Here is a 25,778-nt window from a genome sequence, read left to right as displayed (position 1 = left end):
TCAGAAAGGCACAGAGACAAAAATGACTAAGGCTGCTAAAAAACATCAAAGTAAACAGCTTCTCCCTCATCGACACAAAAGGCATTAAAACAAAACTAAGTATTTGCATGAAAGAAGAGTCTAGGAGAGAGCAGACTACAATCTCAGAGTGACAACTGAGAGAGAGACAGACAGATAAAAATGAAGACAGCGTAACTAGGACTCTAGTGAGGAGATGGAGTGGCAGAGCTTGCCGGCTCCTGTGCTGTTATTCCTGTTCTGTATGCCAAGCTGGCAGCCGATCTGGCCGTCTGTCAGGATGGTTCTGAACAAAAGGCTCCTCGGGGAGCAGGCGTGATGAGGAGGCCTGACCAAACAGCCAGGCCCACTGCATGACCTAGTAAGGACTGAAGTTGCTTAACAGCAATGTAGGGAAGGAGTGCAAGAGCACTCAACGGTCTGCAGTCAGACTCAACTCCTGTCACAACAGATGTTTGTACCAGCTTATCTATCTATCTATCTATCTATCTATGATTCATCCATCCATCTTATATCTATCTATCTGTCTGTCTGTCCATCCTTAATCTATCCATCCATCAGTCCTTGATCCATACATCGGTCTATCTACCCGTCTTTTATCCATCCATCCTATCTATACCTTAAAAAATATAATGGAAAAATATTGCCCTTCAACAAAAACTATATATTGGACTGGTTCTCGGTCTCCATTTCATCTAACGACGGTATTGGCACTCAAAATTTAGGAGATCTTAAACATTTGCTATGCTACAGCCTAAACAGGCTACAGAGTAACAAAAGCTTAATTCCCCCATAATTCAACCTCTAATCCATTTTTCACTCACTTTGGGAGTCCCAACCTCCTCCTCCATAAGACTGTGTTCTGTAGCACAGGAGGACTGTGGAAACGTGAAGGAGTCTGCAGAGGCTTGAGGCACAGCTGGGGATCGCAGGAGGCGTATGTTCTGAGGCAGGAGGCTCACCTGAGGAGCAGCGCTGCTCGCCTACAGTGCAGAAAAAGAGATAGACCAACAGAAACAGTCAACTGCATGGCCAATGCCGTTTTTTTACATTGCTATTAATTTCATTTTCAGAGGCAATTTGAAGAGTAATACCTTGACCACAGTCTGCTCTGCAATCGTACTGGGACGTCTCTGGCGGGCATCGAGTCGGGGCTCCACTGGGAAACTGCAGCGGTGAGCCTTTAGCCTCTCAACCAGCAAGTAGTAGATAGCAGCAAAATGATTATAACTCTTATTCTGAAGAGACTGCAGAACAGATGGAGAAATTATCAAAAAAGAGACACACTAGTCAAGCCTGTTATGAATATTAAGCGTGTAAGTTCATTTCTTAAAATTTGTGTCATTTCTCACCTCTATGGTTTTGTGCTGATCGATGCCCAGGCTGTGCATCAATCGGAGCACCTGTTCACTGTATTCTCCCACACCAGCCTCCCCCTCTACAGTCTGCTGATATAACATCGGCCGCTGCACAGGCACCTCCATCACCATCCACTTGTGTTCCTTTATTTGTCCTATAGACAGACGCTTGGAGGGGTCTAACACCAACATCCGCCTGATCAGATGCTCACAGTCTGCACAGAAAAAGAAAAAAAAGATTAACATGACACTTGACCAGTATAACCCTTCATGTTCTACTCAACCGGGATTCAAACCGGAGCTTCCAGCATGAGATGAAAGTATGCCAACAAGAAAACTAAAGACCACAGGTGAGTGAGGTTTACCTGCACAGCTCTTCCTAGCTGCCCTCCCTTACACCAAAAAGAAAATGCAAGTTGATGGGTAGTGTTTTAAAATCTCACTAGCTAGGGGTCATTACAATTTTTTCATTAATAATTTTATTAAGCAACAACACATTTGCTTGACTTAAAAAGACAATGTTACAAATTTACATACATTTTTGAACTTTCTATTCATCAAAGAATCCTGAAAAATGCTACATGGTTTACACAAAAATGTTTTTAACATTGATAATAATACACCAAATCAGTATATTGGAATGATTTCTGAAGGATCATGAGACATTGAAGCAAAGGCTGAAATCTGCTTTGAAAAATCAGCTTTGCCTTTACAGGAAAACACAAAAGTAATTAAAGCGGAGACAATTTTCAACGTGTTTTGCTTAACAGGTCTAAGAACACCCATTTTAATTTACTTTTAATACAAAATACAGCTTTGTGGCAAAAAGCAAAAACAAAAAACATTTATGGCCATTAAATTTACTACAATGGTTCAAAACCCACTGTAAAGTATCACTGTGACAGCATATGCACCAAGTTACTATGTTGCGTTGCAAAACCCAAACAGTTTCTTCTGATAACACTTACCAGTAAACTATTATTATTATTAGTCAAGTATTATCATAATTGTGGGAGCAGAAAGAAAGTTCTGTGCTTGTCTAAGCAGTGAGAACTGAGCAGCACTGTACAATCTCAACCTGAAAGGGTCACAGTGTGTTTGCTTCACAGTAAACACTGCTGCATCTGAGGCAAACAGTACACTCAGAAGTGGTGACAGCCTGTACCGTCCAATGTTTAGGACCTGATTTGTGGTACAGCCTGTCTACAGCTAAAAACCATCCAACAAACACTGCACTGTTGGACTAACACAAACCCAAAACACATGATCTCATCTAAGAACGCACAAGGCCTTTTGTCTGTCCCTGTGCTCTTGACTATTGACCATGTCTGCCTGAATCAGCGAGGCTGAATTAAACTGCTGCCACGTGACTGGTGATGATGTGGGCGTTCTCAATGCTCCTTTGCATCTCGCTGCTGACCATTTTATATAAAGACTTTCTCATTCTGTTAATCTGTTGCATGTACGGTTGCTGGAGAGCCTGTGAGACACTAGAGCAAACTGAGGGAGTCGCACAGCTACAGTAAATACTCCTTATGCTGGAACACAGTGGGATGTCTTGCTGCAAAAATTCTCCTCCCGTCGGCTCCCTCACTTCAGCAGCGGGAATCAGAGAATCTTATTACCATATTCATGTAGAAATCATATGCATAAATACAGCTGCGAGGAACAGTTTGTGAACCTTGATTTTAGGATGAATGGTTCTTCAGATGCAAACTGATATGTTATACTGATATTTATAGCTTTTTGATCACCATGTGCTTTAAAGACGAAACTGAGAACCGTATTTATGAATTAAAAATTACAATTTGGTTATCATTTACTTCTAATGTCAGTAACAACCTGTATAACTTTTTTCTTATTAGATGGAACAAACTATTTTGAAGAATGTTGGTGACAAGTTTTGGTTCCTTTTACTTCCATTATATGGACAAAGAATACAATGGAAGTCAATGGGAACAAAAGCTATTTGGCTGCCAACATTCTTAAATATCTTCTGATTTGATCAAGAGGGGAAAAATGCATAAACGTTTGGAACAACATGAGGAAATAATTGAATCTTAATTTTTGAGTAAAGTATCCCTTAAAGCCCAGGATTAGAATTTTTTAATCCTAAAACAAATTTTAAAACTTAAAATCCAATTTTGTAACCAACTTGAGTTTTAAATCATGGAACATGGCTGCACAGCTGCTGTAGTCTTGTTTCCTCTTGGAGTTAATTGATCTTGGCTGTTCAAAGAAGCTCAACACCATTTCACCTCTTCAATCATGGTAAGGATGATGTTTTGGTGTTGGTATGCAGTGCTTTGTTTTCCCTGAACATTATATTTACCCAAAAAGTTCAAGTTTAGCCCGTAGAATTTTGTTTCAGAAGTATTGTGGACTTTAACATCTGCATAAAAACCCCAGTATCAGAAGAGGATCAGAGGGTATGCAAATGATGCAGCATCAGTGCAGCCTTAAATGATCTGTATGAAGAATTTCAGTCAGGTTTCAGGTTCCACCATAGCACTGAAACTGCACTTGTTGAAATTACAAATGACTTGCTTCTAGCGCCAGACTAAGTCTGCATCTAATTGCCAGTTTTACTTAATCTTAGTGCCACATTCGACACCATAGATCATCACATACTGTACTCATAGAGCGATTACAAAACTATATAGGTATTGAAGGGCAGGCTCGAAGATGGTTTAGGTCCAACTTTTTATATTTAAATGGGTAGTCATCTAATTTATCACCAGTTAAATATGGAGTGCCACAAGGATCTGTCCCAAGTCCTCTGCTATTTTCAATATACATGTTGCCCCTTGGTAATGTTATTAGAAAATGTGGGAATAGTTTCCGATGTAATGCTGATGATACTCAACTATATATCTCATCGAGACCAGATTAAACTTCTAAATTATCTAAGTATGTTAAAAATTTAAAAGATTGGATGACCAATAATTTTCTCATATTATATTCGGATAAGACAGAGATATTACTTATTGGACCAAAAAACAGCACACACAATCTTGAAGATTACAATTTGCAACTAGACAGATTTCTCTACAGTCCTCAAAAATCTGGGTGTTATTTATTAGACATAAACTTGTCTTTTGAAAATCATATTTCCCATGTTACAAAAACAGCATTTCGAAACATTGCCAAGCCACGAAACATGGTACCTGTTTCTGATGCAGGAAAGCTAGTTCATGCATTCATGACCTGTAGACTGGATTATTGTAATGCACTGCCAGGGGGTTGTCCTGCATCTTCAATAAACAAGCTACAGGTAGTCCAAAATGCAGCGGCTAGAGTTCTTACCAGGTCAAGAAAATATGATCATATTACCCCAATTTTCTCTGCACTGGCTGCCTATCAAGTTCCATATCAGTTACAAAATATTATTACTTACCTACATATATGTATAAGGCCCTTAATGGTTTAGCTCCTCTGTACCTAACTAGTCTTCTACCACTCTACAATCCCAAAGTACCAAGCTCCGGAATAGCCTTCCTAATAACATTTGGGGTTCAGACACACTCTTTCTGTTTAAATCTAGATTAAAGACATCTCTTTGGCCAAGCATTCACATAATACATCTCATAATCTTGTACTGCAATTATATCTGATCAAATTCGCATTATTATTCTTTAGCTTAAACAAATTAATTTTACTTGGTTGGAACACTTGGTCTCTATTTGTTTCTCTGTTTTGCCACGGCATGTAATCTAATTAAACAAGCTTCAGTCTGGATCCAGAACACCTGAGAAGAGACTATCCCAACCCCTCAGAGGACCTCAGATTATTTCAACCCTGGAAAAACATACAGAACTACCGAATTTTGCAATAAGTTTAACTGCATCATAATAATTGCTGTTAATAGTGTTCATTGTCTGTTTGATTACGTCTTTAATTGATTTTTCCGTACATTTCTGCCATATGTACAAAAACTGAGTCACCACTGATAAGCTACTACTAAATATTATAGAAACATTAATTTTCTGTAAAGTTGCTCTGCAATGATTTGTATTGTAAAAATAGCTATACAAATAAAATTGAATTTAATTAAACATTACTGTTGTATATAACAAAAAACTGTACAGCTGTAAAACTTCTGTGTAAATGCACTGCCTGTATGCAGCAAGCAACAGCTTAAATGTACCTTTTTTGATATACAGTATATGCGGATTAAAATGCAGCTTTTGCAGGGCTTTTGCCATGTAAAGACAATGTAGACTCATAAGATTCATTTTGTCTTCAGACACCTTTTTAGGAACAATTGAAGCTGAGATCCAGATTTTTCTGAAATTTAAGGCAGCAAAGCATATTTTCATGGTAAGAACAAGGAGAAATAGAATAATAAATGTAAAAATGACACCTATATTATATAATGATTTTTTTTGAGGTTTAATAATTTTTTTAGTCACACTTTATTTTAAGGTCCAATTCTCGCAATTAACAAACAATTAACTATGAATTTTGCCTCCAACTACCAATTAGCTTCTTATCAATCTCAAGGTAGTTGTTAAGTTTAGATATTGAGCAGGACTAGGTATGTAGGATATGGACATGCAGAATGTGCTTTATAACTATTAATAAACAGCTAAATATATTAATAGGCAAGCTAAGCAACTAGTTACTAGTGAGAAGTGTTAATTTCTTTTTACAGTGTACTAAACCCCAAATCTCTAACTTAAATTATCTTCCTTGTCCATAATTTTATTTTACCCTCTAATTATTACAAAAATAATGTAGGAAAGTTTGCTTTTGACATTTGTCCTACAATACATGTCATAGAAGATAATGCCATTATTGTGCAAGTTCCTGAATGTTCCATCCTGGATAATTCTGGAAAAGTGCTCCTCCTTCATGGAGAAGTAAGCCAAAACTCCCTGTATAACCCACCAGGCGCTCATAATCTTTCCCAACGGTGCGTGTGCTGTATTCACAGTGTAGAGTAGTGTGTAGCATGTAGTGTGTAGTGTGTACTAGCACTCTTGGCTAAGAGCATGCTGAGGAGGGGTCGATACTCTGTAGGAGTGAAATCCTGTGTGATGAGAGCATTTGAAAAGGAAATGTAAAGGAAAAACACACGCTGTTCTTTTCATTTGAGGAGTAACGCTCAGCTTCACTCTGAGACATATAAGGGCTTGAATTAAGGTCTTTGCACACAGTCTGTAATTTATCCAAAATTTTCGCATGTTGAAAAATAAATATGACCTCACGTTGTGTCAATCATGTTTACACACTGCCTCCAAACTTTTTGTCCATCATTAAAAAAAATTTGGATCAGTTTCTATTTTCTGCGTGTTCGCATCCATAGCATGAATATTGAAAGGAAAGGATGGTGAATATGAAAAAAAAACGGAAAAACGCAGGCAAATAAATGGTGGAATCCATGCTGAAAATAAAAGGAAAAAAAAATCAGTCGGGGCCAATAGCCTTGTGGACAGCACGCCAACATATAGCACCGTTGCACTTCGGGCATCCTGAGTCTGAGTCCTGGCTCGTGCACCTTTCCTGATCACCCCCACTACTGTTTATAAGTTATAAATACTTTTATTAAGCAAGAGTGTATTTAATTGATCAAAACTGTCATGAAAAAATAAATATTATGCAGCAAACCTGTTTTCAACATTGATAATAATAATAAGGAATGTTTTTAAAGCACCAAATCAACATCAGTAATAATTTCTGAAGAATCATTTGACTCTAAACGCTGGAGAAATGGCGGCCAAAATAGCTGCCGAAAATTTTGTATTGCGTCACAGGAAAAAACTGCATTTAAAAATTATTTAAGTAGAAAATGCAAATCTTAAATTCCAATAATATTTCACAATAATTACAAATAAATGCAGTTTTAGTGAGCATAAGAGACTTCTTTCAAAAACATAATAAATCTTACCCAACCCAAACGAACAGGAAGTGTAGATTACGTTTGGCATCATCTAATGTTCCCTGTACATTAATCTTTGAAAATGTTTATAATTTAATAAAACTGTTAAATGTAATTTAGCAAATCTCAAAATGTATATCCATTTTTTTTTTTTACATGTACATATAATGCTGTGATGCTTAAATTCACATGTAGCATTTACAATTAATTATATATAATGGAACTTAAATGGCTTATCTTCATTAGAATAAATCATTTTTTTTATTTTATTTTTTATCTCGACCAGACCTTTAATATCACTGCATCCCTACCAGTCAAGCTCATTAACAGACTAGACGGTTACAGGACGATCAGTTTACTAGTGGATCATCATGACTCATTTCGTGTTCCACTGCTAAACATCTCAGAGCAGTTAGAGCCCTCCGTCTTTATACAGTCCACACACAAACTGTAGCTAAGCACTTATGGAATGTTTTAATTGACCAGGCTTGAATTTCATGAAAAAACACCAACTGCTGCCAGAAAACTCTCTGAGCGGCAGCTTCGTGTGCTACCAGAGCGTCTCACCTTCTGTCATGAAGTAAGGGATACGGAAACGGCCCTCCAGAACTCGCTGCCGCAGGACGGGGAGAGAGGGGCCATCGAAGGGCAGGGCGCCACACACCAGCACGTACAGAACCACCCCCATACTCTGCAGGAACACACACACACACAGCGTCAGCTCACTGATGAATAATGTGCAAATGTGCAGGTGCACACACTTAAAGGGATAGATCACCCTAAAAATGAATATTTATTCACCCTCATATCAGTTCTAACTTTATATGAGTTTCTTTTCTCTGGAACACAAAAGATGATGTTTAGCAGAATGTTAATGCTGCTCTTTTCTCTTTGTATATGAGAATCTTGCCTAATAAAAAAAATAATAAGGGTTTGGAAGCGACTTGAGGGTAAGTAACAGATTTTCACTTTTGGGTAAACTCTTCCTTTAATGGCAGTAAAAAGAGAGCAAGAGAGCTTTCACATGATCTGATCTCTATCTCTCTCACATGGACCACAGGGTGTTTGGTTTATGCTTTGACGTCAGCAGAGTTCTCAAAAGTTGAATAGGTGGTAACACAAACAACAGTCAGCTGACTCACTAATCATTTACTGTCAAACACACTGCAGTGTGAACCTGCATGGATACGCCGGCATTACCCAGATGTCAAGCTGGGGTCCTTCATACTGCTGTCCCTCAAACACCTCCGGGGCTGCATATGGAGGACTCCCGCACCATGTGGCCAGGGGCTTTCCTGACTGGAAGAAATTTCCAAAGCCGAAATCTGCAAGGATGAGAAAAAAATAAATAAATAAGAGAAAGGTGATATAAGAACGAAACTGACAGGGTTTACAATGTCTGGGTTCAGGGACACAGTAGGGAACAACAAACGGGAAGGTTTCATTACAATATTGATTTTGCGACCAAGGTTCCGATACCTAGTGACTGGTGAACTTTTCCAGTCATTTGTGACTGCTGTTTAAAAATAAAAAGTTGATTAAATACTTCTAACAAAAACCCTACACATATTCTTATAAACTGATACAATAAATTACAGTTATTCAAAATTTTAGAATTGGAAAGATTTTTAAATGTTTTTAAAGTGCACAAATACAATAAAAACAGTAATATTCTAAAATATTATTACGATTTAGACTAACTGCTTTCTATTTTAATACATTTTAAAATGTAAATGTATTTCTGAGATAGCAAAGCTGAATTTCAGCAGCCATTACCTAAGTCTTCAATGTTTCATAAACAGAAAGTTGAAGAGACTAGCTTTAATTTCTTGTTTTGATGTCGGTACTGATCATCAGTTTAATGAATCTATACTGGATATATGCATTGTTTTTTGTTTTGTTTTTATCGTACTGACCCCAAACTTCTGAAAGGCAGTGTATATTTCATTTCCATGACCTTTCCGGGGCCAAGTTTGGAAAGAGGTGTAAAGTGTACCTTACTGTAAAGTTACTACTCATGACTGAAAGTAAAGACACTGCAAAAATATGCTTCTCTAATAATTCAAGCCAAAAACACATTTCCTCCACACATCCTCAAAGCTCGCAGAACGATGCTTTTGCAGCCCACTTCTTTCTACTTTGATGACTAATATTAGCACTGTTCTCATTGAGAAGCCATTACCAAAAAAAAAATAATAATAATAATAATAATAATAATAATAATTTCCACACAAAACAAGTACAGTCAGACAGCAATTTATATATAGACAGCATTTTAAAATATTTAAAATCCCATGAAAAATATCTGAGTTTGCAGTGCGAGTTGTCTGAGGGCATACATTTGCTAGTGCCCTCCAAATATTCATTTTTGATATAAGCATTTAAAATGTAAAGTCATTATCATTTACACACTTATTGAGAACAGAGCAAAGATATCTGCAGTGTAGGCTGGATCTCTCTCCAATCAATGCTTTCTAGAATAAGAAAATCCCTCCCTGTAATACTGCCTGTAACATCATGGCTGTGATGTAACTAAAGTCCAACGGCTATTTTACAAAAGACACAAACCCTTTCAAATTCCGTTCAATTTCAATAGCTAATACATCAAAACTGCGCTGTGTTTTTGTAACTGTGTAAATTATAAGAAAAGTTGACCTACATTGCATAAGGTCACTTAAAATTCCTATGTGATGAAATTTGCATTATGTACCACACTACATCTACTGGCAAATGTTGTATAATATGGTATGCTGACAACAGCCAGTGAAGGAACAGTGGGTCGCTGAGCAGCATCTGTAATAGGGCTTAATGGATCATGCCGTGCAAACCCTGAAGATGGAAACCATCACCACCTCACTCTTACTTCAATGGGTTGGATGAGCTTTACAAAGTGCTCAGAGATTAGATACAAAGGCCACCACTGCCAGAAGTCAAAGACAGTGATGTGAGACTGCCAAATATGGCTCTTGAAAAAAAATATGTAAGTCCTTGTGTATAACGGCCGACCTTCCTTTAAAACATAAGCTACAAGCCTGTATTTGTTCATAACTGCAAATGCAAAAAAACAACAACAACTTACTCGTTTTCCAGAAGAAGAAAAAAAATCTACAGATCGTTTAAACAAGAACAGCATAAAAGGATCCTAGGATCTGCTTACAATCTTGAACTAGGTATATTTTTCCTTATATTGGGATTTTCCTTTTTTTAAGCATAGACTTCACTAAATCTTCTTAAAACAGGGGGGGGAATGCCAAGGTGTTAAGAAAATTAAACAAGTCTAATTACTGAAATGATCGCAATTATATTATTTTAAGGTTATATAAAAAATAAATAAAACAAATAAAATAAATCTTTATTTTAATACCAGTGAGTATCAGGAGTTTGTCTAGATTCTGAGCTTCAGGTGCCTCATAAAATGAAAATGTGAACCTTAAGGGAGAGATAAAAAGCAGCGTTGTTCATTTTTCATTGTGATTGTGATGTAATAAGCCAGTATGATGAGTCCATATCAGTTGCGCTGACCCACTTCATGAGTTGAATGCTGAGCAGGAGGAATTGACGTCAATGCTCTAGGCAGTCCAGCGGCAGACACTGCAGGAGTGAGACTCAACATTCAATACAGGAATCACTCAATCTCATCCGGCCCTAGAGTTTAACTCCTGCAGCTTGGAAAGCACATATTTACAGGCAGAGCTGATCTTTACTTGTTACTTTAAAAGCTTTCATTGAGGTCAATATCTCCGGCTCTCATAATTTCATCATGCAGTGGACATACGTAACATGCTGTGCATTGGATTGGTGCTGGGGGCTGATTGTGTAAATATCTCTGGGGATCCAATCCTAACAATTTTCATAGTTTCCCAATCATTGCCCACCCCCAGGAAGTCTTTCACTCCCACGGGTTTGCTCATTCAACATGATTTATGGGAAAACAGTTTCTCTTGCTTCATGCTTTGAAATTGTAATGTCATGTCATGTAATCAGAATATAAAACCACTGTAAATTGAAACATATTTTGCTCTTTAAATCGGTGTAATATGGAAATATGTATTCATGGTTTATAGATTAGAGCTTCACTGTCTTCTTTCAGTCATGATGCAAGGGGATAAATGTTTGAAGTGGAACATTAAAGGCTGATGACCTTTCTTTGAGTGACCCAACTTCAGTCATCTTCTGAGAGGCTGACTGTGAATCAGTGTGAGGGCTAAAAGAAAAAGGACCTTTAACAAAGCCTTGTGGGACACTCCTCTGTGACTGGCCACTGCATTACTTGCTGTGCCAAACATCATATTCTACCAACATGATAGTGGAGTTTTGGCCAGATAGCAGGTTGACGTGTTAGGGAAACTGACAATGTTTGGTCTGTGTGTGAATGTGTGCGCACATATGTGTGTGGGAAGCTCTCGTTTTGCTGAGAGCCTAGCATGAATGTTCAAAGCCTGGCTCACTTTAGTTAGTAACCTCTTGATTGCTCAAATTCAAATGAAACTGCAAATGAACCTTAGTCTGGATATATAGCTCAGCACAGAAAGCACCTGTGTGCTCTTGACGCAACTCGTGGCTCCACCAACTGAGTCATCATCCTGAGTGGTACAGCTTTGATTAATAAACGGTCCATCACACCCTTTAATTAACCATGGCGAATTCACAAAAACGTAGGTGAAAATCTTCTAAGGCAAAGGAAATTCCAAGCAATTCTGACTCCAACCTTTAGCTGTATATACGTGCTACAAATTTAGATGATGTTTTACATTTTAATCCAAAGTCTCCACTTCAATTTTGATAAAAGCAAACACACAAAACAGTTTTTTTTTGCATTTACCCAATTGCATAAATAAAAAACATAAGTAAAATAAATGCAAACCCTATTTAATTGTGCATTTATTGTATTATATATATATATATATATATTGATAGATAGATAGATAGATAGATAGATAGATAGATAGATAGATAGATAGAAGAACTATAATTATTATAACAATAAATTCAATATTATATAATATACAATTAGTTAAATGTGTATATAATATGCAGTACAAATAATAACTATATCTAACATATAAAATACTATAAAACAGCTGTTATATTTTACAACAATTCATTATCAATAGAACCAATGTACCACAGATTAGTAATGTTTCAAAAGTTTAGTTAATGTAATTTAATTTAGTTAATGTAACCGTGACAGCCTTTACCAGCAATCTTGATGTTCATGTGTCCATCTAGCAGCAGATTCTCCGCCTTCAAGTCCCGGTGAACGATGTTTCGATTGTGGCAGTACTCAACAGCAGACAGAATTTGCCAGAACTTGCGTCGTGCCTCTGGTTCGCTCAGCCGTCCATGCTTGGCTAGGTAATCTGAAAAAAGATGAAATGGGGTTAACTGAACATCACAAATAAACAAAGCACGGACATGATGAATCAGTGAAAAATTTTGCATGGGTAATATGGGTCACAAAAAAAAGGTTGAAAACCATGACCACATGTTATACCGGGAAAGGCTCCGGGTTGAGTGGTGTGGCAAGTGGCAAAGATTGATGAGCCACAATAAGAAGGCTCTGTGGTGTGTGAGTGGGGTAAACATCCCCCTGCATGGTGTAATCATGTGGTCACCACACCCTAGAGTACTGGGTCAGTCCCTGGCCCTCGGCCTGTAGCCAAACCTACAGTACTCACACATTCCATTCCAAACTCGCCTTGGGATTACATTGAGGTGGGCTGGCAGAGCGACTGTGGTACATGGCAGTGTGTTTAAGGCTTCATTCTCTACATAAGCTGTTTTTCAAATATCAAAATCAATTATCAAAAACAGAGACAGCAATTTGTGATCGCAGAATTACCTTGGATAACCTAGCCTTAAGGTGTTGTCACATTAGCGTAGCTTCAGAAAAATTTTATAGGCAATAAAGGAACTATTGATTGTCAATAGTTTAGAAATGTATATGAACACAGCTCACACAGAAGTCACTTTCAAAGCAATTTTTTGTTGGCAAATTCACATTATTTGAAAATGTGCAAAATCTACGGGGGAACTTTTTGTCCTCACATGGAATTTCCAATCGCACAGATTCCTACTGAAATGATTGATTTTGCCAACAAAATTTTGCAGAGGGAACACACCATACTATAGAAAATATATCATAAAATAAATAAATAAATACAATATAAAATACAGTGCGTGTACAAAATTATAAGGCAAACAGATTTTTTTTTTTTGTGAATATCAACTTGCCTTATAATTATGCAAGCACTGTGTGTGTGTGGGGGCATGTTTTTGTGACATATCAGGACACAACTCTGTATAATGACATGGGTATGACACAGGTATTACAAGGAGAGGGTGATTTATGAGGACATAACCCTTGTCCCCATTTTTCAAAACGCTTATAAATCATACAGAATGAGTTTACACATACACATATATATATATACACTACAATAATGTAAAATGTCGAATTCACTGAGCTAACCAATTAGATACCAGATGCAACATTCTGAAATTGTGCTCCATTTTAAACTTTTTTAGGACTAAGTTGCTAATCAAAAAACACACCTGGCATAAGAATGTCTCATATGTGTGTCAAATGGCTGGCAAGAATCTACTTTGAGATAAGATGTTCATACACTCTACTTTATACCACTCAACCGGCCGTAATCACCCTCACTAAATCACAGACAGTGGACTTTGGCCAGCAGAACAACATATCATTCTGGTGTCAGCATACCAGGTACATCAGGCCTCTAAAATGCGCTTGTTACATGTTTTTTTCTTCCGTCTCTTAGCCATGTGAGCATAACAAGATTGACCAAAAAGAGCCTGAGCTGGTCAGCTGACCTAATAAAAGTTGCTTATACTTTATAAGTAGTACAACTGGAGTTGCTCTCAGCTGACCCTTACAAACAAGCGGCAGTCGCACCAGTCACATGGACTGACTAAAGAGACACGCAAGAGGAGAAAGAGCACTTCTCTTCTCAGCAAGGTGCATTTCACTGCAGGGCTTGTGTATTAGGGGTTTTAAAGCATAGCTGAAGCTTGTAGCAGATTTGTCATTTACAAAAATATCATGGTATTTTAAGTGTTCCACCAACTTTAATTCACTGAATTAAAATAAGTCAAATGAAGCATTTGTAATAATAATAAAAATAAGTGTTTAATTAATAAAATACTTTAGAAATAAAAATATTTTGTTACATTTCAAAAGTATTTCTGAATATATATCTGAATTTATTATATATTAATATATATAATATATAATAAATGGATACCATGGTATTTTCTAATTCTTTATTTAGATGACCATTTATTTTAAGCTTTTCATATCAATTTCTCTATGGCTCTTTCGCCATAATTCTTCATACTCTTGCTATATGAAAAAATATTTTATAAAAAAAAATATATCAAACAGCTCTCAATTTATGATATTAAACTGCATATATAAAAACTTAAGAAATCAAAGAATAATATATCATATTAAATATCCTAAAGAAAAACTATGGTACTTCCACTGTAAATTTGTGTAAATTTCCACTAATTTTCTGTTAGTGGATTCTTGTACACCAAAAACAAATAAACTAAACTATTTCCAACAAACAGAAGAATATATTTCTTCTGGTCTTCAAAACACTCTTTCCAGTGAACTCCAGTAAATTAACTACCATTATTAATGCTCAAACCTAAAACTGACAGACTAGAAACAGAGCCTGACGGTGAAAGACAGGGATTGAGAGGCTGAGGGCAGACACGGGTGTCAAGACTGATCAGCTGACATGTTCAAAAAGAACCTTCTCTACAGCTCTGGATTTTTCTAAAATATGCATGGCCTACATTTCTCCCTTCCACTTCCAAAATTCAAATCAATATCCCTTAGCTTTCCCTCTCTTTCCTGCTTTGCCTGTGCGTTCTACAGCTTCTACTTATTCGAGGTTGACCCAGTTTCCAGGTCCCTCTAATGCTTCGGCTCTGCGGTGCTGGTGGAGCAGACAGGCTCTCGTGGTGGGCTTCTGCGTTGCTAAGCTCCACCACGGGGGACCGAACCCAGCACCCACCAAATGCTGCTCTAGCTCTCTCTTCTATACCTCTGAAGATTATCTGATGGCAGCGAGTGCCTGTGTCACATTAGAATAGCTTAGATTCAGTGTGATGCAAGAACACATCACTTGGTCTTAATGTTTCCAAAAATAATCTTTCATAATTTGTGATTAACTGGAGACTTTTAGTCTTGATTGCGATGGCACATGCTGTAAATAAGTAGCATAATCATACGCACATTATTTTTTTATTTGTTTGACCTCAGAAACCTCATTTCAAGTCTCTATTGGACATTTGTCTTATCTCACCCCGTAGTACACCACTTGGGTGGGAAACACGTAATTTGGTTTGCCCCAGCCATGACATCACTCTTTATATCTCTTTCAAACCAGAGAGGCTGTTGTCACATCCAACACCAGGGTCATAGTGTCCACACAAATAAAACGCAACCGCAAGATTGTAAAAGAATCACGCTAAATGTCTGTTTTATTGTCTAGCAATAAAACACTTTACCAGTTTGAGTGTGTTGATTGGTGGCTGGTCAAACAGAATATGCGTGACAAATATGTTTACAAAAATACCTCTAAAACAAAATAGTGTTAAAGTAATTTGTATGTCCGCAATGAAAGCAGAAATGTAACAACGCAGAAAAACAACAGCCAATTATAGTCAATTCAGTTTGGACCAATAGTATTTCACTATGGGTGGGGCTACTCCATCTATAGGCTTCATATTACAGCATTTCACTTAAAATGCATTAAAACTGTGAACGCACATTAAAAAAAAAAAAAAAAAAAACTTGACTCCCCAGGGAAGGAACAATTTCTTGGTAGCATATCACATTGCCGTGTACTGTGAAACAGACACAATGTTATGTAAGAATAATGTGTGATGATTATGTGAGTTTTCACAGGTGGTGCACAGCAGCTGCTGCTACAAAGTCAAAGAGATCAGTCACTGGAAGTGACTACTTTTACACCACTTTCACCTTCAACAATCACAGACAAGGGATTTTTAAAGGGATAGTTCACCTAAAAGCGGAAATTCTGATTATTTACGTCCATGTTGTTGCAAACCTTTATGACTCTTCTGTTTGAATATCTCACAAGAATTTTATAACCGTAATACAAGTGAATGGCTACAGTGAAAAAATCCAATTCCCTAATGTTCCAAATCCTCATAAGTCATACAGTAGCTTCATAGGAGAAAAAAACAAATGGAAGAGTGAATAACGACCTAAATTTAAGTGCATTTGTCTCATGAAGTGATCATATGACTTTCAGGAGACCTGAATATAGCACATGTGTCAAATGGACTGTTATTGTGGGGCTTTTTGATGCTTTTTAAAGCATTAAAGGGATAGTTTACCCAAAAATGAAAATTCTGAAAATGAATTACTCACACTCATGTCATTCCAAACCCATAAGACCTTTGTTCCTCTTTGGAACACAAATTAAGGTATTTTTGATGAAATCCAAGAGCTTTCTGACCCTCCATAGACCACATCAGAAATTAAATGTTTATGGCCCAGAAAGGTAGTAAGGACATTGTTAAAACAGTCCATGTGTCATGATACTCTCGTGAATAGAGTCAGAGACTGACCCGTAAGAGAAGAAATCATTTTTTTGTTTTATTTACACAAAAAGTATTCTCGTAGCTTCATAGCATTACGGTTGAACCACTGATGTCATTTTAACAATGTCCTTACCATCTTTCTTGCCCTTAACTTTTCAGTTGCATTGCTGTATATATAGGGTCAGAAAGCTCTCGGATTTCATCAAAAAGATCTTAATTTGTGTTCTGAAGATGAACAAAGGTCTTACAAATTTAGAACAACATGAGGGTGAGTAATTAATGAAATAACCCTTTAGTTTAAAACTTCAGTCCCCAATAACTCTAACTGAAACAGGTGACCAGTACTACTCTATTATAAAATTCGCCCTTTGTATTCAGTGGAAGAAAAAAAGTCACTCAGGCTTTGAATTAAGGGAGCAGGAGTAAATGATGATGCAATACATTTTTTGCATGAACTATTCCTTAATTTTCGTTGACCTTCAGTTTTGCTCTTAGCTCCGAGCTTGTGTTTCAGACAGAACAGAACTCCGATGCAACGGAAAGACAGACAGCTGAGCCGTCAGAATATGATCATCATCGCTGACACATTGGTTGCTTGTGACTATGATGGTTATTCACACAGACTGTGTTTGTCTCGCCTGAGCTAATTTCAGCCTGACCTTTGTCTCTATCATCTGAAACCAAGATGTTAGTCTGAATACACACTTTCTCTGTGTCAGTGATGTGGAATCAGGATAAACGTATAGTGAAATTGATAAGAGGTAGATCTGGCTGCCAGACAGCAGAAGCAAAGCGTAATATCATTGTGAATCAACAACAAGAGCAAGAACAACAACATTCAAATATGGTAGTCAGCTTTTTTTAACAAACAAACAAAAAAAGACTTCAAAATTGTACATTCTGTGAACTCATGTAAGAATTCAACGTTCATCCAATAAAATATAGATGTATATATATATATAGGCCCTGTGAGTATAATTGGTTGCTAGCTATTACAATACAAATAATTAATTATGGGACATATTTCATATCAGGTACCAAAATTAGCATTGCACCATAGTTAATGGTACCACTTACCAAAGATTTCCCCGTTCTTGGCGTATTCTGTCACAAGGTACAGCATATTCTTGGTCTCCATGACCTGCGTGAGGATGAAAAAATAATGTGTTATGGGTAAAATCCTGTCTTTGATTATGTGCATAGATCTAAAATACACATGAACCACAAAGCGAGTGCAAAAAGTGGGTTGAGTGATAAAATGACTGCTGCATTCAGCTGAAATCTGAAGTATCCCATTGAGTTCACAGTATTATAATGAAACACATGAATCAGAGTGGGATGCTGGTTTACTCGCAGGCTCGATTCACAATGTCGTGTCAGAGCAAGCAATGCATGGGCGGACTCCAGAATTAGCAAAAAAGAAAACAAAAAAATGAATAGGCCTAAATGTAGTGAAGAGAAGCGGCATGTTATAATTCAGAAACATTCACAGAGTCCCACATAAACACTACCGTTGGCCATTTATACAGTCTGATACATTGGCCTCATCTGTACAGAGAGGCTTTTGTGGAAATCAGCCTTATCTGGGCTCAACTTGTAAACTTTTCCCTGCTCTTGCCATTTAAAGGCATTACAGAGTTGACTAATAAAATCAGCAACTAGGCCAGAATATGAATCATCTTTTAAACTCCTAAACTAATTCTCCTTTCCAGAAACATGTTTTGATGGGAGCTGTGATCTCAGAGCTGTTCAGAACACAACGATCACAAAGCACTTCTTATCCCAATCAGCTGCCAAATAAGAAAATAACTGGAAATAACTCAAATTATCTCATGTGAATAGTGGATACTACACTTGTTGGTTGTCTGTTATGTGACACACCAGCAGTGGCTAGTAACATCACATCAAGGGATAGGTCACGCTGTTGCCAAAGATAACTGTCAAAAATTGGACTATCAATCAATTAGAAATGACGTAATATGCCTATTCTAATACACTGCAAATAATTTAGTGTAGAAACAATTGCTAGTCATTTTCTCAAACAATTACAAAAGTTTAACACTTTGTGTACAAGTAACACATTGAATGAAACATCTGATGTAGAAAAACTAAAATATTTTATCATTATAAAACATACTCCAATAATATCGGTTCTAATAAAATTTTTAAAAAAGCTTAACGTTTGTGTGTGTGCTTTTAAAAGTAATGCATTGCAATATTATGTTACTTCATAATAAGTAACTAATTGTGCTACTTTGTTACTTTTTATGGAAAGTAATGCATTATGTAACTTTTGCATTACTTTTTCTTAAAAAATTCTTGCATTTAAAAAATGATGCGTTGCTTTACCAGTTACTTTAAAAGTAATCGGATTATGTAACTCGTTGCATTACATTACCACAACACCGTATGTATATGTAAGATTTTATACACATTGGTGGCCAAAATTATTAGAACATTAGTATTAGTGTTTTTTAAGTCTTCTATCTTTTGCTGTAGTCTGTCAGTAGCAGGTATCAGTTTACATTTCCAAACATTCATTTTGCCATTAACGGTTATAATCCAGTGAGATTTTTGTTTGCACAAGGAGTCTGACAGCAGCCAGTGCTCCACACAGAGATCTGATCTTATCATCATCCAGTCTGTCTGGAATGACATGAAGAAACCGAACAAACTGAGACAGACTCAATCCAGAAGAACTGTGGCAACCTCTCCGAGATATATAGTGCTTTTACATTAATTTTATATAGTGTTTTTATATATATATATATATATATATATATATATATATATATATATATATATATATATATATATATTAAATACATTAATATATTCATGCTTTATAAAGAATTTGATTATGAATATAATGAGCTTGAAATGCATGTGTGCTGTATATGCACGTGATCCAATCTGATATGACTAAAGAAAAAGCTGACATGTAATGCTGGTGATGACTGACGTGTGACTAGAGGCAGATCACCACAGTAATTATGGACCTGCTGCATTACGTGTACATGAGGGTGTGCGTGCGGAGCAGCTGCTTGGTGTTAGGACCCTGAGCCGTGGCAGAGGGAAACCGGGGGTTAGAGATGAGATGGCAGGGCCTGCAGAGCTGCCCTCTGTTTATGAGCCTGAAAGGAAATGACTAATTGACCCATGCAGTTTGAATGGAGTAACCATTGGAAATAATGATACACTATGATTCCACGGCAAGGGCTTGGACTGGTGCCACTACGTTGTATAATAAGGAAGCGCTATTCCCATTCCCGAAAACCAAAGTAACCTAAAGTCTTACATAATACGGCAGTGAAGTCACACTGGGGGAGAAGTTATCTCATCTTCTAAGTGTTTGTGTGACTTTGACTCCAAAGTGTGAATGATCTCTAGTTTAAAAAAAAAAAATCTAGCTGGACAACTTTAATGGGTTCATGTAAAAGTTTACTGTAAAAAAAAAAAAACAGTTAGCTATTACCTTGGCTTGATGGCTGGTAACATGGTGAAAACTGCATGGTGTATCATATATTATTTACTATGAATATTAAATTGTTGATATGGACTTTGACACTATATTTGCTTTTACTATTTTTTTTTTTTTTTTTTTTTTTGTAAAAGACCCAATCTTACAGTCTTATGTATCATTTACATAGTTACCATTGAGTGAAAACGCTACAAAAAAGCCACATAATAAGTGCATCCCATCAGTTTATGAAAAGTTACCATCCTCACTTGAACACTTGGCCCAAATACAGGAAATATGCCATATAATTCCTCAACTGGTCAAGTACCAAGTCAATTATAAGATTATAAAAAAGATACTTTTGTGTTATTTATTAATTAATTAGTCTAAACTTAAAATCAGTTATTGTACCAGCCACAACAAGCTGTAGACCCTCAGTTATCAGCCCAGAAATTCCACACTGGTACATCCATCGCTCTTAAAACCTTACTATTTTTTTTTTTTTTACATTTAGTCATTTAGCAGATGCTTTTATCCAAATTGACTTAAAAGCGAGAAGCATTACCTGGTACAGTTTAATAATGTGCGGATGGTCCAGCATTTTCATGATTTGTACTTCACGATAGACCTTCTCCAGGTTCACAGCATCCAGCTGGGTCTTGTCGATGATCTTTATAGCCACCTGTTGAACGAAAGGCACAGAGACACACTTTCATTGGCACGGAGCCTAATGCCTCGAGCTACTGGGTGAAATTCATTAGTCTTGTTACTGTCTGCAGTGCAGGTCGATCCAGTCTTCACAAGCTCCAGCGCAGATCAAAGGCAAAATACACGTGAGCAAAGCTAATACACACCTGAGTGTCTGGTTAACGGCTAACTAAAGTAGGATAATGATCCAAATTATCTTATTTTCCCATAGGATTTTCAACATTTGCCAGACAAATGGGAGAAGAACAGGAGTAATTTATAATTTCATAACCACTCATACCTTAATCCCCATTTTGACTGTATAATAATCATCTTCAGGTAAGTACACAGAAGCGGAAAAAACTCAACAAATCCCACAGTTAAGACTTTGAACTGTGTTTTATATCATTGGGGATATAAAACATTTGTGTTATGGATATATATTACAACACTTTGGTCCCTCAGCTTACTTCCTACTGTTAGTATAAGGAACATTCAATGTATAAAGACATCTTGAAAAAAAATATCAGTCAATCTTGATATTTTTAAATGCCAAATTAAGGCTGAACAATAAGATTTTTTTTTTTTCTGGTCAAGTCAGGTTGGATTTTTACCCAGTCAACATTTTCACCAGCCCTACCAAAATGTATATTTTTTCCCAACACTGTTGTATTAAAATAAATAAATAAATAAACTTAATAATAATGTTCTGAAAAATAAGCTTGTGGGACCAGAGAAAATATTGGTAAGGACTACAAAAATTCAGGCTAGAAGAAAAATTACATAATATAATGAAAAGAATGCACAAATTACATACACACACACACACACACACACACACATGATTGGTTTATAATTGTAACTGATGCTTTAAAGATTTGTTCTCAAGCAATTTCAACAAAACATTATTTTGTTTGCCAAGCAGCATCTACGTGAAATCAGTAGATTTTAACAACAATTTTTTTTTCACATGAATCCAAATGTTTACATTTGAAAGGCATTAAAACATATTTGCATGATCAATGCGATCAATGCAAGAAAGACATAATGTACTTGACAAGTGACAGTTCTGTCTATTGGCCTGAAACTGTCTCACACTGACCCCAGGCCAGCCTTGCTGTAACTGACTGAAAACATTAGAGCACATCGCTATGAATCAGCTGTCATATGTGAATGCGGTTAGTCATTTTCATTGGAAGTAACAGTGATCCAACTGTCCGTTGAAGCCATGAACAATGCAGGCGATACACAAAGCAGAAGACACATGCTACCACAGCATGTGTGTTCTGAAGATAGCTCCGAGGAAGAACAGAGAAATCATAAAACACAAGAGACTGATGGGACGCTGAGAGAGTGTCATCCCCAAAGATATGAAGCCGCCTCGAGGCAGCCATTGAAGAGATGCATCAACCGTGTACAACATAATCCTGTTAAATAGCATAATTCCACACTGTGCTCCAATGCTTAACTCTACATCTGCAGACAGTCTTAAAAAACACAGCTCTCTGGCCAAGCGTAAATTACTGCAAAGCAACACAATGTCACTAAGGTCAATAGCTTGGATTTTTAGAAATCATTTAATGCAGACCGCGCTTGCAAAGCACAAACATTTTAGAGCTGAGTGTAACTATATTTTTAAATAATTTATGACATTTTCTGTGACCACGGTAACCTTGTGTCATGCAAACAGAGCTCTGCAGGGGATTTTTTTTTTGCAAGGAATGCAAGACAATCATCAGCTCAGGTTTAGGGATGAGATCACATCCATTATCACAAAATCACCCTTTGCTTATGCAACCACTGCAAAAATGCACAACAGCATGGCCCACATTTAAAGGGCACTAAACCAACATGATTTCTTGCTATTATACACAGCCTTTGTCTTTCTTTGACAACTAGTTTTGGACACCCTGCCCTTTTGAAATACTCTGCATATTTCAATTGAGGCGTTGGGCTGCTGGACGTGGCTTTATCAGTGCACGCAAAGCTGCTCAAAGGCTCCAGCTAATTGTAGTCAACATACTTCGGACCAGGGTCTGAACTGAACTAAAATGCAACTGAAAGTGACAAAAATACCTCAGGTATTAAAAATTAATTATTGTTATTTTATGTTTTTAACACATATTAAAGGGGTATGATGATGATGGTATTTTATAAAAAAAAAAAGAACAATGTTTTTAATGAAAATATTTGACATACATTTTGAAAACGAATGGTTATAAACATAAAAACTATTAAAAAAGTAAACACGCTTCAGAACATGAAAAAAAATAAATAAATAAAACTGAAGCAACAAAAATACCCAATATTACAAACTAATTAATTTCATATATCTGGATTGGATTGATAGTTTTATTTTACAACACATTTATTTTATTTTTATTAAACATGTAAGTATTATGCATTTTGAGAAACAAATATTCAAAACACAAAAAATCAGCCATGATTAGAAGTTATAAAACGTTCCTAAAAATCAAATCCACACCGCTTCAGACAAACAGGTTGTTTGTTACCCCAAGATACTAAGTTCTCACATAACTAGTATCAACAATAGTATGATACAATCGAGTCAGTGTGAGTACAACTGTAACTTGCTATATCGTAGTTTTTCTGTGCGATGCACAAGGGGTAGTTAGTTAGTTAATTAGTTAGTTAGAGGGATGAGCAGCAGATATATTATCAAACTCACCTCTGTCTTGGTTATACGGTGTCTTGCCAGTTTCACAACAGCGAAATTGCCCTTTCCAAGAGTCCGCTCGATATCGTAGAAGCCCACTCGGACGGGACCCCTGAGCACTGGCTTTTGGTGACAGTCAGCCATGACCATGCTGTTAGTGAAACACTAGGGTTTGGGGCGAGAAGACAGAGACCTGCCACTTGAGCCTCAAGATAACGAGGTCAGCAGAGGCTAAAACGTGTCGAAATGCCAGCGTGCCGGCCAGGGTGCTCGCTCAAACTCAGCAGGAGAAGCAGAGGAGCGTTTAGGAGCGCGGCGATGTGTCACGCCACCTCCTTCAATACAATAGAGCGCTAATATTTCAGCTGTGTTTGCGAGAGTACACGAGTTGACTTGCAGGAGGCATCATGTTCTCTGGTTGACGTGCATTGACGTCAGAGCCTATGGGGGTATTTGCACAAGGGGCGGGGCTTCGAAGCGCTTCCACACTAGAGTGCCAATTCGTTTCCAGGGCGACCAGAGCCACCTCTTACGTCAGCGGCCGGAGCTTCGCTCGCTGTGTTTGCTCGAGCGCTGGCTGTGAAAGTCTGTGATAAAGTCTCTCGTGCTTCAGTCGAGGAATGAGAGCCGACGGGGACGTGCTCGCTGTTTGAAGGCGCTACGCTGTGTTTTCCCGGCGTTATAGTCTCTCAAAAGAAAGAATATGTTAAATTCTCGGGTTTTCAGTGTTTTAGCTTCCACAGAAGTTCCAAATATGACGTTCCTCGAACGCGGAAACATTTTTAGTTTTCTGCGTAAAGAACCCATTGAAAAATATTATTTAGAAAATATTTAGTTTCTGATAGGTTAAATTATTACAGTACTGTACTGTTAGATACAGTACTATATATAGTATAGTATAGTCATATACAGTCGCAACAAAAAATATTCAGACACTAGATATCATTTTTGATATGTTTTACTAGTGGGAGCAGGACACTATAGTTTATGTAAGTGAGAACAGTGAACTGTGACATAATATATCCAAAAATTCATCATAGTGGAATACCAGTAAAATCATTTAGACACTTTGACTTTGACCTTTTTTTTTTTTTTTTTTTTTTTTTTTTTAACGTTTATTGCTAATGCTGCCTTTTTACACCACAGACTGAACAAAATTACTAAGCATTACTTGGTAATAAGTTGACTTAAGTCGGTATTATCTGATAGTGTACATAAATTTAAAAGCTGAGAGCCATTTGTGAGACAGTCTAACAGAAGGATGGCATTATCAAGATGAACACAGTTCTGGCACAGTTTAACTGAATTCTTGTCATATTTTATTACAGTTTTCTAAACTATAGCAAATAAACTGTGATAAGTTGAGAACTGTTCAAGGTGTCTCAATGAATGTTCGTTTCACTGTATTTTTCTTTATTTAAAATGTAATGTATTATTTTTTCTCTAAACACTTCCACAAACCCCCTTGCGGCTGCCTGGAGGTCCCTGCCCCAGTAGCCTATAAAAACCCCAGCTTTAAATAATCACATCAATAATGACATCTAGGCCACTAAGACCAGTGTTTGCAACCATATAGACATCAAAGCGGGTGTGGCACTTATTTGTTCAGTTACATAATCATAATCATATAAAGCAGAGTTTTGGTACAAACATTAAATGTGTGCCTTTGAAGAATCAACTGAGGGAGAGTGTATTGTGCAGTTCTCAACAGTTTATACAACAGTTCAACAACAAGTCATTCATATCAAGAGTATGTAAGCGTAGAAACGCATTACAGACGGTGCATGATTTGTACTGGAAAATGAAATTTAAACACCTCCATGACATAAGTGCAACAAATATGTCCTCAAAGCTGCACGTATTTCAGTTTAAGGTGGCCTATCATATGGCGACACCTGACGGTCACGTGCTGCACTGCAGTAACTCAGGCCTAATAAAACAGCTGTGATGACGTCAGGGAACTCAGCCGAATAATGATGCATTTCCAAAGAATCACGTTTAGCTCAAAATATTTGTAATAAATTGACACTGACGCAGTCACTAAAAGGGTACAAAATGTGAAATAACAGAATGGATTGGAAAATGAGTCAA

The 25,778-nt window shown here is 37.0% G+C and overlaps 2 protein-coding genes across 2 annotated transcripts in view; one reads left to right on the top strand and one right to left on the bottom strand.

The window, feature by feature from the left end:
• Positions 1–30, top strand: part of ppp2r1bb (protein phosphatase 2, regulatory subunit A, beta b) — a 2,661-nt gene extending 2,631 nt beyond the window's left edge. Inside the window, exon 5 of the mRNA XM_052577088.1 lies at positions 5–30. Within this exon, the coding sequence (XP_052433048.1) occupies positions 5–30 (26 nt within the window). The remainder of the gene's footprint in view (positions 1–4) is intronic.
• A 28-nt stretch (positions 31–58) lies between these two features.
• Positions 59–24,109, bottom strand: LOC127972909 (serine/threonine-protein kinase SIK2-like). The gene is made up of 9 exons (XM_052576900.1): positions 23,700–24,109; positions 20,889–21,005; positions 17,941–18,004; positions 12,456–12,617; positions 8,458–8,582; positions 7,825–7,948; positions 1,371–1,591; positions 1,113–1,265; positions 59–1,001 (listed from the first exon to the last, which is right to left on the bottom strand). Exons 1-9 carry the CDS (start codon positions 23,835–23,837, stop codon positions 816–818), a joined length of 1,290 nt encoding a protein of 429 aa, XP_052432860.1. The 5' UTR covers positions 23,838–24,109; the 3' UTR covers positions 59–815.
• Positions 24,110–25,778: the final 1,669 nt, after the last annotated feature.

This window comes from Carassius gibelio, chromosome B15 (assembly GCF_023724105.1).
Source record: "Carassius gibelio isolate Cgi1373 ecotype wild population from Czech Republic chromosome B15, carGib1.2-hapl.c, whole genome shotgun sequence".
Classification (NCBI taxonomy): Eukaryota; Metazoa; Chordata; class Actinopteri; order Cypriniformes; family Cyprinidae; genus Carassius; species Carassius gibelio.
The sequence above is the reverse complement of the archived record's forward strand: the minus strand, read 5'-3'. Positions and strand labels throughout refer to the sequence as shown.

Bases quoted from the DNA above. Each gene is read 5' to 3' on its own strand.
- LOC127972909 (XM_052576900.1), bottom strand. From the start codon at position 23,837: ATGGTCATGGCTGACTGTCACCAAAAGCCAGTGCTCAGGGGTCCCGTC. The intron at 1,592-7,824 runs GTGAGACGCTCT...TTTTCTGTGCAG, and splicing joins CCCTTACTTCATGACAGAAG to ACTGTGAGCATCTGATCAGG. The intron at 1,002-1,112 runs GTATTACTCTTC...TCTGCACTGTAG, and splicing joins CAGAGCAGACTGTGGTCAAG to GCGAGCAGCGCTGCTCCTCA.